We start from the raw sequence: 13,297 nt of genomic DNA, 5'->3' as shown, positions 1-13,297 counted from the left end.
AAGCTATTTTATTCCTAAGAGTCCACTACAGGTCCAAACGTATTTCATTTTCTCCTTAACACTCAGTGTTGAAGAGAAATAACGTTCAACAAACTTTTTTTTTAGTTTTCAAATTTCAAATAAAGTACTGATAGCATTTTAAAATACTTTCCCCCTTGCAGCTGCGTAGAAGAATGTATGCTGTAAATAAGTTTCAAAAACATTACTTACAACGGCTGTAAAACAATTCGTATACTTTTTAGCGTTGGTATTCTCCTCTTGAAGTCAAATAATTGCTTAATTTTTTTCTTCAGGTTAAAAAAATATTTGTTTTGATAATTTTTAATGAAACACCAGTTTTAAAAACCTTGCTTTATTATATGTATAAGACTACAATACCATAATACGTGCCAAATTCGTATACAGCAACCTAGTGATGTCTATAGCAGTGGCCGTGCGGCAGATGGTCCAGTTTGGGCACCACCACAACCACTTCATGGTGGTGGTACTCCAGGTGAAGTCCACTGTGGTGCAGCAAAACGGCGACAGGATGATGGTAGTCTTGGTTAAACACGTGCCAATAAGCCCAATCCTCGTGGTGGTACTCCTGGACCGGGACCACGCGCCCATCTACAGTAATCTGATGGGTGATTCCATGAGGAGCAATTTCAAGTGTGTGCCCATTGTCGACAACACGAACCGCCTGGAAACCCAAAACTAATATCAAATGATTTATCGGAAAGCACTCACAATTTCATCATTGGCAACACGTTTGATGTAGACTCCCATTGTTGGGTTTTGGGCACCGTTTCCGACGAACAAAGTCCAGTCATTTGGTACCGTTTCATGGACGTCGTGTTGGTTGAGTCGGTGGTGGTCGACATGAACCACGCAATGGTCAACCCAGCCGGAATCGTGCAAGTATTGGAAGCTTTTGGAGTATTCGACCGAATCTGGGCTCAAGCCCACCCATCGCCAGTGGTGGGTGGGCACCCCAGTCAGGCTATAGACGTGTTGTGGGGTCGTGACGTGCACATTGACTGTTTCCTCCTCCATGGGGTAGTGGATGTCCAGGCGGAGGTTATGGTCGCCGATGTGGTCATTGTGCTCGTCTTCGAGGTGGTAGTACGACACGTAGTAGCCTTTGAGGTGGTCCCACCAATGGGCGAACACTTTCTTGAACTCGGATGGGACATTAGTGGTTTTGACGTTGTAAACGTAGCGTCTGACGGTGGTATGGTCGACCAGGCACTCCAAAGTGTGCCAGTGTGGGACGGAGTAGGGGCTGATGTACTCGCAAGTGCCATATTTGTGGTGGCCTTCCTGCTGTTCGTGTGACTTTTCCCCGGTCATGGTGACGTCAATCACGGTGTCGTCTTTCACGCATTTGCCATCGGGGGTTTGGCTCATGGCCACGTTCAAATGCCCGGTCACGCCCTTATCGGTCCATTTCTTGACGCCATCCACGCAAATTTTGTAGTCATTTTGCCCCGGGACGATCCTAGTGACGATCATTTTGAGATTATTGACTGTGTGGCCTGGGTTTATGTCGAAGATTGCGTTCACGTCCCAGGTTTTGAGACTAGTGTCGTGGTTTTTCACGGCGTAGGTCACTCGAGAGCTCCATTTGATTCTCGGGGCGTAATAATGCGTTTCTTCACTGGCTGGCTCGGAATGTAGGCGAAGGGACAGGTCAATGTTACTGACTGGATGTTGGTGACTTGGCTCAATTCTTGTGATAAAACCATAGGTGCCAGATCGGGGCAACAACAGGACGTATTGGTGCCAATTGGCCCAACTTGTTAGAACATGGCTTAGGGGGGTTTCAGAGTGGCGGTGGTGGGATTGTGTGAAGAGGTGGAGTAAGTGTTGGAAGGAACCGTTCGTGACGTAGCGATCACTGTCGTAGACTGCGACATGCCATTGGAGGCCAGTGCTCAAATCATCGTCGTGGAGTAGCGGGTACTGGAACATGGACATTACTTGTTTAATAATTGCAATATTCCTCAGATATCCCAATTTTTTGTGCACCAGATAAACAAGGAGGTGATTTTTTATATTATTATTCGTCAAGAACTCATTCTTGAGACAAATGAAACACCAATGAACTGGTTTTAGGGCCGGCCTTTCTCACAGAACGAGATTTAAGGCAAAATCTCGTTCTGTGAGGAAGGCCGGCCCTAAAACCTGCAATTTGGCACTTCTAACTATATTATTTTTTTATTTCAAAATCAAGGCTGATACAAAAATTGTATAAGACACAAAAATTGTTTAAAATTAGAAAATAATTTACTATAGAATTAAAATATGTATATTTTCAAAAATTGAAAGACCAAAAACTAACGAGGAACTTTAACTCTGAGACACTAATAAATACAAAAAATTTAAAAAAATATTGAGACTGAAGAACTAAGAGACTGAAAAACTAAGAAACTGAAAAAACTAGAATACGAAAAATTTAAAAAACAGTAAGATTAAAATTCAGTAGAACTAAGTGATTGAAAGAGTGATAATTAAAAAAGTATAAAGAACATTGATAAGATAAGACCACGATAAACTGAAAAATTGAGGAAATGAATAATATGAAATATTATGGGGAAATTAAGACACTAATAAACTGAAATATTGGAACTCTGAGAAGCCAAAAATATTTAGATGTAAAATAACTATTAAATTAAAAAATCTGGTGTATCCGTTGTTTTTAAACCAAATACTCGTGCTAATAAAAAATTGAAAAAAGTATCTTATTTAAATTAGGAAGATTTCTAATCCAAATCAATAATTTAGGAATTTAGGAAAAATATAGAAGTTTGTGTCAAATATTTCCATTTTTAACAAAAGAAATTTCTTTTGTGTTTCCTAAAATCGGGTCTCTACTAATGGCCTGAAAATTCCCGGCTTGTTTTTTCCAACAACGGAACATTTTTTTATTGACAAAAACACACTTTTTTTGAATTCCTTACACAAAACTTTAGACTCATAGAAAAGTAGGACACAACTAATTAACATCTACACTGTCGGTTTGGAAAAATTAATAATTAAATTTGGTGAACACTGCAATTTGGCACTTCTAACTATATTATTTTTTTATTCCAAAATCAAGGCTGATACAAAAATTTTATAAGACACTAAAATTGTTTAAAATTAGAAAACAATTTACGATAGAATTAGAATATGTATATTTTCATAAATTGAAAGATCAAAAACTGACAAAGGAACTTTTACTCTGAGACACTAAAAAATACAAAAAATTTAAAAAAATATTGAGACTGAAATTCTGAAGAACTAAGCGACTGAAAAACTAAGAAACTGAAAAAACTATAGTATTGGAAAAGAGAAACACTGATAAATTAGATTCTGAATAAAATCCCAATGCACTAAGAGACTGAAAAGCTAAAATTCTTAAAAACTGGAATACGAAAAACCTAAAAAACACTAACATTAAAATTCATTAGATCTAAGTGAATGCAAAGATTGAAAAAGTGGAAATCAATATTATAAAATATTATGGGGAAATTAAGACACTAATAAGCTGAAATATTGTAACTTTGAGAAGCCAAAAATATTTAGATGTAAAATAACTATTAAATTAAAAAATCTGGTGTATCTGTTGATCTTAAACCAAATACTCGTACTAATAAAAAATTGAAAAAAGTATCTTATTTAAATTAGGAAGGTTCCTAATCCAAATCCATAATTTAGGAATTTAGGAAAAATATAGAAGGGTGTCAAATATTTCCATTTTTCACAAAAGAAATTTCTTTTGTGTTTCCTAAAATAATAATCACACTTACATCATGTCTGAATTGCTTGCCATGGCCCACGATGACGAACTCTTTACACTGCGGACTGGACTGCCCTAAAACATTGCGGTGGTGGTCGTCTTTAATAAACACCATTTGTTTGACATGGCTTCTGAGTCCCGCCACGTCCAGTTGGGCATTGTTATGCCTCTTCCACGACAACTGCAAACTTTGCTGCTGCGTGTTGATCGAAATGTCGAAATGCAGGGGCCAGACGGCATCGTACGAGTGGAATCGGTTGATGCCTTGCCACACATCGACAATCGGGTTGTAGAAAGACAACCCGTGGCGATAGTGAATCCAGTTGACGTACCTGTTATCAACATGGATATTTATAACTTTCTTGGCTGTCTCCTTCGTGACACTGATGTTGTTTTTGTGGACGACGGGCATCAAGTATTCCCAAACGGCCGGAATGCCCAGATCAGTGGGAATCAACGCTCTGTGGTACTCATCGTAACTCACATGGAGCAGGTCTTTCATCAGCGATTTCGAGTCTTTGGTGAAAAAGTCCAAAATCGCGTCCAACTCGTGCCAGTTTTGTTCGTCAAAGAAGTGGGTGTTGATGACCCGTCCGTGCCTGAACACAACCAATTCGATGTGGAGGTCATTGTTGTTGATATCTCTCAATTTTTTCATAAACGTTTCGATGAAGAGAAGAGGAATCGGGGCTCCGCGATGTCGTATCCTGTGAATTTTCAAGTAGAAACTGTAGCCTTCGTGGTGAATATTGAAATGTTCGGTGGTCGTGGCAACGCCGTAAATTTGCGATTCGTTCGAATTAATGAAATACTCCTGGACGCCGCCGCTGAACCCGAAATTGATGTCTCTGTAGTCGTGGAAATGGACGGAGGACGTTCCGTGGTCGGGCGGTGGTAGGAAGTTGACAAGGTGGGCCATCCTGACCCAGAAGTCCTCCTTGCAAGGGTCATGCGAGTGGCTGACGGTGTGCATGTACGAGTGCACGAAACGGTAGACTTCTTCGTTGGGTTCATTGATCAAATATGAGTACATGTTTGCGATTCTTGGGTCGCTGGGTCTACTTTCCATGATGTGGAAAAAGGCCAGACATCTCATTTCGGTGGTTTCGTCAACGTTGGTGAAAATGGGCCAGAGGGTTTCGATGACGGTGCTCGGGTCGTGGTCACGTACCACGGCCGAACCCATGGCCCAGAGACTAAGTAGGCGGAAGTGGTGGTCGTTGTACCACTCGCCGTTGACTGCAGGCAGCATGTGCTTGATGATGCTGTGGAGCTTCATGTTGGAGAGGCCAAAGGCGTAAACCATTTGGGTGCGGTAGTCGTGTGCCGACCTCAGCTTGTTTATGTACTCCACCACGTACTTCTCGTAGGGTTGTTCATCGTCATGGGTGTGTCTATTGTCATGGATGTGTTGGTTATCATGGGTATGCGCGTCATCGTGGGTGTGCTGGTGGATGTGGGAGTGGTGGACGAGGTGGGCGAAGCTCAGAAGAGCGGCCCTGCGGACGTCCCAATGGACGTTTTCGTCCAGATGTATCAGGGTTTCAAGTTGTGTCAGTAGTTCAATTGTGGGTTCCACCACGTGTTCTGGGAAGTGTTGGAGGAGGTCAACCGCGACGTCCTCATGGACCACTTTATCAACTACCAAGTGCTTGATGTACAGAACGGACGCTCGTGTCCCTACTAGTGGTAGAATGTGGTGGAAGATGCGTGCAGCTTCACCGGTCAATTTCTTGTGGAGTTCTTCGAGTTTGGCCGAGTTAAAGTGTTGGAGGAGTCTTTGGACTCGGTTTATCAATTGACCACGTTTGGAGTCCGGCTCCCGGGTGTGTATGTGGTCTTCGTGGAGGTACTGGTGGATGTCCTCCAACATGTGTTGGACGTCAGGAATGACCTTGTCATAGTTAACAACATGGCGGCCATTGGTCAAGTCATGCAAGCGGCCATCTTGTTGATCCTCGAACGGGTGATAAGTCAAATGGTCTTCAAAGTGTTCACTTTCAACGTGAAGTTGCTGATGAATGGGTCCAACGTGATGGAGGTGAAGGCTTTGATTGACCAGAATAAACTGGTGGTCGGACTGAGCTTTAAATGGGTGATAAACCAAAGCACCAACAGCCTGGACATGTTTGACGATATGGTGCCCATCTTGTATAACTATCAAATAGTCTTTGCGGCTATCATGCATGATGGGGTTTTCGTAATGGGCATCGCAATGCCCAGCTTCATTATTACTAAACAAGTGTTGGTACAAATGCCTCGAATCATGCATATCGTGCAGTTTGTGAACCTCCACCCTCCCATTCTCGAGGCTTCTGACCGTGTAATCAACATCAAACCGGCCATAAATCGAATGTTCCCTTGTTACAAACGAATGCGGGTGTTGGTGGTGGTGTCCAATGTTTTTCACCACGGACCCATCCATCTGTAAAATGGTAGCTAACGCTTTCTTGATATTGCGCGAGAATTCCTTCTCTTGCCCATTGGTTGCGATTCCAATCGCCAAACCATTGGTGTCATAAACCACTCTGAAGGCGTGCTCCAGGTCATGTATTTGCACTGGAACGCTATGGGCCTCGTGCTCGCGCACATGGTCCAGAATACCATTGTAGAGTTTGTACGTCAGGTCTGTGATTCGGACATGGGTCGCGTTAGGATTGGACTGCAGGTGAATTTTTCCTTCGAGAACGAACTGAGATGCGTGTGAGGTGGGTAAGTCGGTGCCAGCTTTGACGAGTGCCTTCCAGGTGTAAACCACCTCTTTGTCGTGAGGCGTCAAGTGGATGAAGGCGTGTGATGTGGAAATTGTCGCCAAAGCTATACCATTATTGTTAAAAATTAGCTGTGGGGGCTGATACTACTCGTAACTGAGTTTGGATTTTTAAGTCGTTAAAAATAAAAAATATGCCAAAAAATATTAATAAATTAAAATTGGGTTTTAGGCAACACAATGTAAAATAAGAAATAAAGTTTATTTAAGTTTTGATAGTAAAAATAGTGGAAAAACCTAAAATCCGCCTCTGGACTGATATGACTTACCGACAAACACCACAATGAACTTCTTCAGTCCCATGGTCGAAGCAACCACTGAGGAGTTGTCGGGCGCCCGTCTCTTATAAAGATTCTTGATGGAACATTTTGTTTTGTTTTTAAGCGACAGACCATTACGATTGTTTATGGGGCTAAATAAATTATTACCTATCGATAACTCATTGACCTTAATCTTGTCTGCATTTTATTTGTGTTTAATATCTTCGGTGACCACCTAATTAGGTGGTCGCTCTTATTTTTATCGGTTATTTGTTTTGCATTCGTATTTTCGTGCAAGACATCCGCACATTAACTCATTGGATTTCGTAGCGATTTTTTTGTCTTTTGTTGATGCAAACCTACCTCAAAATAACTATTTCGATAAATTACTCATTCATGATGAAAATAAATCTTTAATTACTTCGAGAATCATCATTAAAGAGTGTACTCTGCTTCTCGTGATAATAAATAAAAATAACTACTGTTACAGATAAAATGTTTTTGCACTTGACGGCAACAACAAAATTAATTTATGATATAAAACTGCATTAAATCATTGTTCTATTGTATTTTGTTTTCCTAATTAACATGTTCTCGTTACAGTACCAGCAACTGGGCAGCTATCAAACTAGGACGAAATATTTTCCCTCATGCGACCGATGATTTCAATCAGTTATCAGTAAAAAATTCCGTTTCTACACCAATCAATTGAATTTTACGTAATTACAAAATTTACCAATGTATATACATCTGTCTGCAAAAGGTCGAAATAGGTTTCAAATTCTAGTTTTTTTCCATTTTGATTTTAATAGTTTCACTTTAAAAATTGCTCTTGTAGGGTACTTATTATCTCTTGTCAGTTTTTTTTAACTCAGTTATGGTAACCATTATTCTGTTGGATGAATCTTTTTGGATGTCGAAACTATGAGTTTCTGATTCTATTCATTATTTTCTTTTTCTTTTCTTTCTTATTTCATTAGTTTTTTTTAACTAAATATTGTTTTTTAACTCGTCTTTTTTTAACTTAGGAGCACTCTGCTAGATCGGCTTTAACAAGCAGAAATTATTATAACAAGAGTTAAAAAATATATATTTAAATTAGATATATACACGTAGATAGAAATATCGTAGTTTATCGAAAATGCTTTTTTCGTAATCAGTGGATCCTTTGGAAATATGGTTTTGAAAAAATAAATTAGGTAGATGCAGACCTATTTTTTCTACAGTTTTTAATTTGCCTCATAAGTCATCAGTCATCAATCTGATGATTCAAAAAGATGTTTTATTTTTACAGTTCAATCTTTACTACGTTTTGATTGCAATAGTATGAAAAATAGGGTATTTAAGGTAGAACTATACTGGGCTCACCGTGCGAATGCACTAATTTAAAACTCAGTTTTTAAGAAAAATAATATACAAAACCGTTTTTTTACAATTGGATGATGTTCCTAGGTTCACTTATTACCTCACAGATCAGTTCTTATCTCGATTAAAATATTTTTTTATATAATAATAATCTTAATATTTTTATGGAAAAACCTAGAGTTCAAATGGCATGAAAAAATATAGTATTACAAGGAAGTCAGACCTATACAAAAAATTATCAAAAAACATAGTACTATTTTTTAATGGAAAAATAAAATGGTTAAAAATTGAGGTTTTTTTCATTTTATTTCTAAATGACACAAACAACTTTTTTCAAACTTATGTATATTGTTGCTAATGTCCGCAGAAAGTCACCATATTTTTTCAAGCAAATTGAACTTACAGTTTTTTTTAATAGGACAAGTTAAATCGACTTTTTAACCCGTTTAAATTCGGTTACAAATACTTAAAATGAAATACAAACTGACCTGTGAGGTAGTGACTGAATTTAGAAACAACATACAATTGTACAGAAAGCATTTTGTTTATTACTTTTCTTAAAAATCCAATTTCAAATTTTGCGTTCATGCGCTTACTTGAACAGCTCCTCATCGGACATTCTGAGTATAGTTCAATAGGTTTTTCGATTTGTATTACGTAACAAACTTTCTTACTAAAGTAAAATACAGGCAACCATCAATACACCTACTTTAATTATTGGCGCGATAATTCATTGTATGTTCATAGTTTTCCATGTTTTTTGACTTGATTTAAAAGATAACCACGGAAACCCGCTGCCTTCATCAATTTTTATTTGATTTTTGTTACATTTTTACCAGAAATTGTCACTTTGACAATTTACTTCAAGTATTTAGTCCTATCTGATCGATCATTAAACAAACTTACGAGAGATAAGACTACAAAGGTTGATGGTAAAATATTTTTTCTGCTAAAAAATCCTCCGGGTTGGAGCTTGTGTTGAAATGTGAAATATCGATCGGGCGCAGGACGAATAACTAGGACAAATCCTTTGTAACATTCCCGACTCCGTTCAACTCTTCAACCTTACCACCGATGGGCCCCAAAACCGTAAGTAATTCGTTCTTTTAATTCCTTTAATCGCTCTTATCACAATTAAGATAAATTCCCGATGTACACGACTCGAGGCCATAAACAGCGAATTTTTATTTTCGATTAATTTTATTTTATAAAAACACCCACGCTAAAAGCAAAAGTTGCGGTATTTTTAGTCGCAGCTAAAATCGCAGTGATATTTTAGATGCTTTTAAACCTAATCCAAATTTTTGCTATTTCGGTTAAATGTTTTCTGTTTGAACACAAGGTATTTACCAATTTAGTTGGTACTAACACAATCTAATACGCATTTAACTGCCGTGCAATTACAGCTAATCAGCAATTATGGGAATAACTCCAATTGTTTATTTCTAATGCCGGAAAATAACTCGGGTATTAAATGCGATGGAAAATTGCAACTATTGGAAATTTTTTCAGTCTCCTCATTGATTCACGAGACGTCAAGGCTTCATATCTATTTATATTGCCATGTCCTCTATCAATTTATAATTGTCATTGATTTCTAAAGAAGAAATTTCAGTCTTGTACAACTGGTGCAAGAAAACTTAAAGATAAATTCCTGGCTTTTTTTCACTGTTTCTGATGATTATTATTAACAAATTTAAGTTACTTAAAATAATTTGACCAAGTCCCGAGTCGCCACTGCTTGCACCGTCTATAAATAAAACCAATCTTCATCAGGAAATGTAATTACTTAATTAGTCACTGACCACAAAACAAGGCCTTTCCGGTCACGTGAAGGCACCACCGTATCAAAGCCACTTTAGTTGTCTAGGGTTTGATGCCCAAATTATTGATTTCATAATCATATTTCGTAAATTCTCGCTGAAAACGTTGGCAAGGATGTCAATGCCGCGACTTTGTTTCAACTTATTCAGTCAACTCGCGTTTATTCTCGACTGCACACCGTTTCAGTGACCCACTGATCTTGAACGCGCTATATTAATCCTTTCCGTTGTTCATGGTGAGTTAAACAAAGACACAAAAAGATGTAAAACGTTACTTCCAGGCCCCCACACCGGAAATCAAAGTCCCCATCATCTGGGTGTTAGGCGGTCCAGGCTCGGGCAAAGGCACCCAGTGCGAGAAAATCGTCGCGAAATATGGCTTCACTCACTTATCGTCCGGCGATTTGCTGCGAAATGAAGTGAGCGAATATTTTAGGATTTGCAACTGGTGCCAATGAAATTTCAGGTGGCCAGCGGCTCGCCAAGAGGCAAAGAACTGACGGCGATTATGGAGCGTGGAGAGCTGGTGCCGATGGAAGTGGTTCTCGATTTGCTGAAAGAGGCGATTTTGAAGTGTTTGCCCAGCTCTAAGGGGTTTCTCATCGATGGGTATCCGAGGGAAAAGGAACAAGGGATCATGTTTGAGCAGAAAATTGCGCCGGTCAACATCGTCCTGTTCTTTGACGCCTCGGAGCAAACGCTAGTCGATAGGTTGCTGGGAAGAGCCAAAACTTCGGGGAGAGTGGACGACAATGAGGAGACCATCAAGAAGAGGTTGCACACTTTTAACACGCATAACGACCAAGTCGTGCAACAGTACACGGCCAAGCTCAAAAAAGTTAGGAAATTAATTGTTGATTTGGTGGTCCACCAATTTGAATGATTCTCGTTTCAGATCAACGCTGAGCGAGGCGCGGACGAGATCTTCACCGAAGTACAAACCTATCTGGACCCTCTGGTCAAATAGAAATCTGTTGAATCTGTTACTGTTAATTATTTATTCGCAATAAAGATTAATCAATTAACGTTTTCCTAATTAACCGAGTCAGCTATGCCCTTGAACAAATCTTTGACATTTTGACAATATTTCACGTTAAAATAATCAGCATAAAATCGCAAAATGGGCGCCTTTTTATCTTGCATCGAAGATGTAAGTGTTGGAGGCGCCGGCGAGTTAATTATTTTACCGAAACCTTTAGCAGGTGCCCTCCATGCAGAGACTTCGATATGACATGACCCCAATTAAATCAAAGTATTTGCCCATTATCTGGCTAGTGGGCCCGCCAGGGTCGGGGCGCAACACCCAGGGGAAGATGTTGTCCGAAAATTTGGAATTTTCGCACATCAAAGTGGCGGACTTGTTGAGAGAGGAAGCCGATAATGACACGGACAGGGGGCGGCTTATCAACGAGGCGCTCCACCACCGCTCGAAAAAAATCCCAGACTCTATCGTTATCGATTTAATCAAAGAGGAAATGTTGCGGAACTCGGTAAATTGCAAAGGATACATTATCAATAATTTCCCGAGGAACAGCAAACAGGCTGCGCTCTTTATCAAAGAAATCGACGACGTGGACGCGATTATTTACTTGTCGTGCGACGTTCCCGTGATGGTGCGGCGGAAGAAAATCAAGAGCGAGGGCCGCCTGGACGAAGAAGTCATCAAAAAGTCGATCACTTCCTACATGAAGGAAATCAAAGAGGGGACATCAAAGTATGGGAGCAAGATTGAAAAGGTACACGCTAGCGTTTTGCACGCGAACTTTTTCCGAAATCCAGTTGCAGATCCGCGCCAATGAGGACGCCAACGAGGTCTATACGAAGATTGAAGCCGCCATTTCAGTCCGGATTAGCACAAGAACTAGGATTTCGAACGAGGCAGATTACGCCCAGTCACAAGAGAACGAATCAGTGGTCTCCTCAGTTTAACTCTTTCCGGTGCTTTGTATTCGAAATTTCCCAATAAAAGCGTAATTTTCGCCATGCGTTCGACTTGCGTGCTTCCGCTCCTCGCGGCTTGTGCCCTCGCGCTCAAAATGTGCGCCCAAAATCACCGTTTTCTCAAATTCCACAAACTAAGGAGTTGCTTCAAGTCGACGCTTCCGATACTGTCGTGGAAACAATTCGATAACGTCCGCGATTGTATGCAATTCACGCGGGACAAAAACGGGCTAGCGTTTAATTTTAGCCCCCCTGAGCTCCAGAAAGCGCGGAGTTGCGAGGTGTTGGGGTGTCCGGAAGTCCACAACTCGACCACGTTTGTCTTTGACCCGAGTTACGATTATTACAGCGCTTATGGCGACTTTAACTGTGGGGGTGAGTGTTGGAAGGATGGCTTAATGTGAATTGAATTTTAGCCACAGCGAACGCAACTTGTCTCAGATCAGTCGGTTTGTTTCAAGTGGTTCAGGAAAAAATGAATTATTCCAGCGCCGCACGTCGGTGCCAGGATTTGGGGGGCGACCTGGCTGATATTTTGACTGAGGCAAGGACGAACGCACTAGCTGCGTTACTCAAGTCTTTGCCTAACTGGTACAAGGGGGCATACGTTGGCCTTGACGACATTACGGTTGAGGGGAGTTTTGAGACTCCAATGGGGGACTTTTTGCAATGTTCGCGGTTTCGGGCCTGGGCTGTGGGCCACCCAAGACCAGGACGAAGAAAAGAAGACTGTGTCATGTTAGATGTTGAAAAAACGTGGAGGGCACTCAATTGTAAAATTAAATTGGACTTCATCTGTGAATTTTATCCAACTCCTCCGGACAACACATTGAATGAATTTAAATATCAGAACTGTAGTCTCGTTAAAAGTAAGAAAAAGAAACAAGAGTGTGAGACAAATAACGAGTTATTTGAGCTATACAACAGCTCTACGAGAATCGATCAGTGCGCTTTAATGAACGACTTTGAGTTTTGAAACGTTTTTATTACAAAAAATACATTAGATTCTACGTTTTTGTGTACTTATGTAGAGCACATTGTTGCCCCTAATAAACGCATCCCCGAATTTATTTTTGAGTTGTCCGTTGACGTATTCCTCGGTTTGCTCCAACGCTATGTTCATGTAGCCATCGAGACAAGCCAAAACACCTAAAAACCAAATAATAGCCCCCTTCATTGACAAAAAACAAACATAACCTCACCTCTGTAATCTACACCACTATTCAACTTGACCACAACAGGCCTGGCGTGAATTTGTTGAATAAAAGACGAAAGGGCTTCTTTGCGACTCATCCTTATCAGCTTGTGGCTCAAATTTGCTTATTTAACCGCCTCGGCTGACAAAAACCTAACCTCAAATCGGCATGTACATAAC

At 40.2% G+C, this 13,297-nt stretch overlaps 5 protein-coding genes across 11 annotated transcripts; 3 read left to right on the top strand and 2 right to left on the bottom strand.

Annotated features, from left to right (window-relative positions):
• Window positions 1-336: 336 nt before the first annotated feature.
• On the bottom strand, window positions 337-6,957 carry cv-d (crossveinless d). The gene is given in 6 exon segments (XM_008194913.3): window positions 337-528; window positions 531-591; window positions 593-682; window positions 730-1,944; window positions 3,774-6,580; window positions 6,803-6,957. Coding segments are annotated over 6 exon segments (4,326 nt in total). The 5' UTR covers window positions 6,837-6,957; the 3' UTR covers window positions 337-409.
• A 2,058-nt stretch (window positions 6,958-9,015) lies between these two features.
• Window positions 9,016-11,006, top strand: LOC662933 (adenylate kinase isoenzyme 1). 5 transcript variants are annotated; one of them, XM_015980001.2, is made up of 5 exons: window positions 9,016-9,247; window positions 10,169-10,217; window positions 10,263-10,400; window positions 10,448-10,819; window positions 10,877-11,006. In XM_015980001.2, exons 2-5 carry the CDS (start codon window positions 10,215-10,217, stop codon window positions 10,946-10,948), a joined length of 585 nt encoding a protein of 194 aa, XP_015835487.1. In that variant the 5' UTR covers window positions 9,016-9,247; window positions 10,169-10,214; the 3' UTR covers window positions 10,949-11,006. The 5 variants fall into 5 exon arrangements, with proteins under 5 accessions (XP_015835487.1, XP_008193137.1, XP_008193136.1 ...); XM_015980002.1 differs by lacking the exon at window positions 9,016-9,247 and adding an exon at window positions 9,482-9,500; XM_008194915.3 differs by lacking the exon at window positions 10,169-10,217.
• Window positions 10,990-11,964, top strand: LOC100142553 (adenylate kinase isoenzyme 1). 2 transcript variants are annotated; one of them, XM_008194918.3, is made up of 3 exons: window positions 10,990-11,131; window positions 11,181-11,717; window positions 11,767-11,964. In XM_008194918.3, exons 1-3 carry the CDS (start codon window positions 11,102-11,104, stop codon window positions 11,908-11,910), a joined length of 711 nt encoding a protein of 236 aa, XP_008193140.1. In that variant the 5' UTR covers window positions 10,990-11,101; the 3' UTR covers window positions 11,911-11,964. The 2 variants fall into 2 exon arrangements, with proteins under 2 accessions (XP_008193140.1, XP_001814182.1); XM_001814130.4 differs by having other exon boundaries at window positions 10,998-11,131; window positions 11,184-11,717.
• LOC100142353 (uncharacterized protein) lies at window positions 11,964-12,992 on the top strand. 2 transcript variants are annotated; one of them, XM_008194917.3, is made up of 2 exons: window positions 11,964-12,291; window positions 12,339-12,992. In XM_008194917.3, the coding sequence occupies exons 1-2, from the start codon at window positions 11,964-11,966 to the stop codon at window positions 12,896-12,898; spliced, it is 888 nt and encodes a 295-aa protein (XP_008193139.1). In that variant the 3' UTR covers window positions 12,899-12,992. The 2 variants fall into 2 exon arrangements, with proteins under 2 accessions (XP_008193139.1, XP_064213213.1); XM_064357143.1 differs by having other exon boundaries at window positions 11,964-12,297.
• Window positions 12,887-13,263, bottom strand: LOC663017 (uncharacterized protein). Its single transcript, XM_969082.4, has 2 exons — window positions 13,125-13,263; window positions 12,887-13,071 (listed from the first exon to the last, which is right to left on the bottom strand). Exons 1-2 carry the CDS (start codon window positions 13,213-13,215, stop codon window positions 12,923-12,925), a joined length of 240 nt encoding a protein of 79 aa, XP_974175.1. The 5' UTR covers window positions 13,216-13,263; the 3' UTR covers window positions 12,887-12,922.
• Window positions 13,264-13,297: the final 34 nt, after the last annotated feature.

This window comes from Tribolium castaneum, chromosome 5 (genome assembly GCF_031307605.1).
Source record: "Tribolium castaneum strain GA2 chromosome 5, icTriCast1.1, whole genome shotgun sequence".
Taxonomy (NCBI): domain Eukaryota; kingdom Metazoa; phylum Arthropoda; class Insecta; order Coleoptera; family Tenebrionidae; genus Tribolium; species Tribolium castaneum.
Note: the sequence above shows the minus strand (reverse complement) of the source record. Positions and strands in the feature narration are given on the sequence as shown.

Excerpts from the sequence above, each read along its gene's own strand:
- LOC662933 (XM_008194914.3), top strand. The coding sequence starts at position 9,438 with ATGCTTTTAAACCTAATCCAAATTTTTGCTATTTCGGTTAAATGTTTT. Across the intron at positions 9,501-10,262 it reads GTTTTCTGTTTGAACACAAG|GCCCCCACACCGGAAATCAA; the intron begins GTATTTACCAAT and ends CGTTACTTCCAG. Across the intron at positions 10,820-10,876 it reads ACACGGCCAAGCTCAAAAAA|ATCAACGCTGAGCGAGGCGC; the intron begins GTTAGGAAATTA and ends TTCTCGTTTCAG.
- LOC100142553 (XM_008194918.3), top strand. The coding sequence starts at position 11,102 with ATGGGCGCCTTTTTATCTTGCATCGAAGAT. Across the intron at positions 11,132-11,180 it reads TTTTATCTTGCATCGAAGAT|CAGGTGCCCTCCATGCAGAG; the intron begins GTAAGTGTTGGA and ends CGAAACCTTTAG. Across the intron at positions 11,718-11,766 it reads ATGGGAGCAAGATTGAAAAG|ATCCGCGCCAATGAGGACGC; the intron begins GTACACGCTAGC and ends ATCCAGTTGCAG.
- LOC100142353 (XM_064357143.1), top strand. The coding sequence starts at position 11,964 with ATGCGTTCGACTTGCGTGCTTCCGCTCCTCGCGGCTTGTGCCCTCGCG. Across the intron at positions 12,298-12,338 it reads TGGCGACTTTAACTGTGGGG|CCACAGCGAACGCAACTTGT; the intron begins GTGAGTGTTGGA and ends ATTGAATTTTAG.
- LOC663017 (XM_969082.4), bottom strand. The coding sequence starts at position 13,215 with ATGAGTCGCAAAGAAGCCCTTTCGTCTTTTATTCAACAAATTCACGCC. Across the intron at positions 13,072-13,124 it reads TAGTGGTGTAGATTACAGAG|GTGTTTTGGCTTGTCTCGAT; the intron begins GTGAGGTTATGT and ends TTTGGTTTTTAG.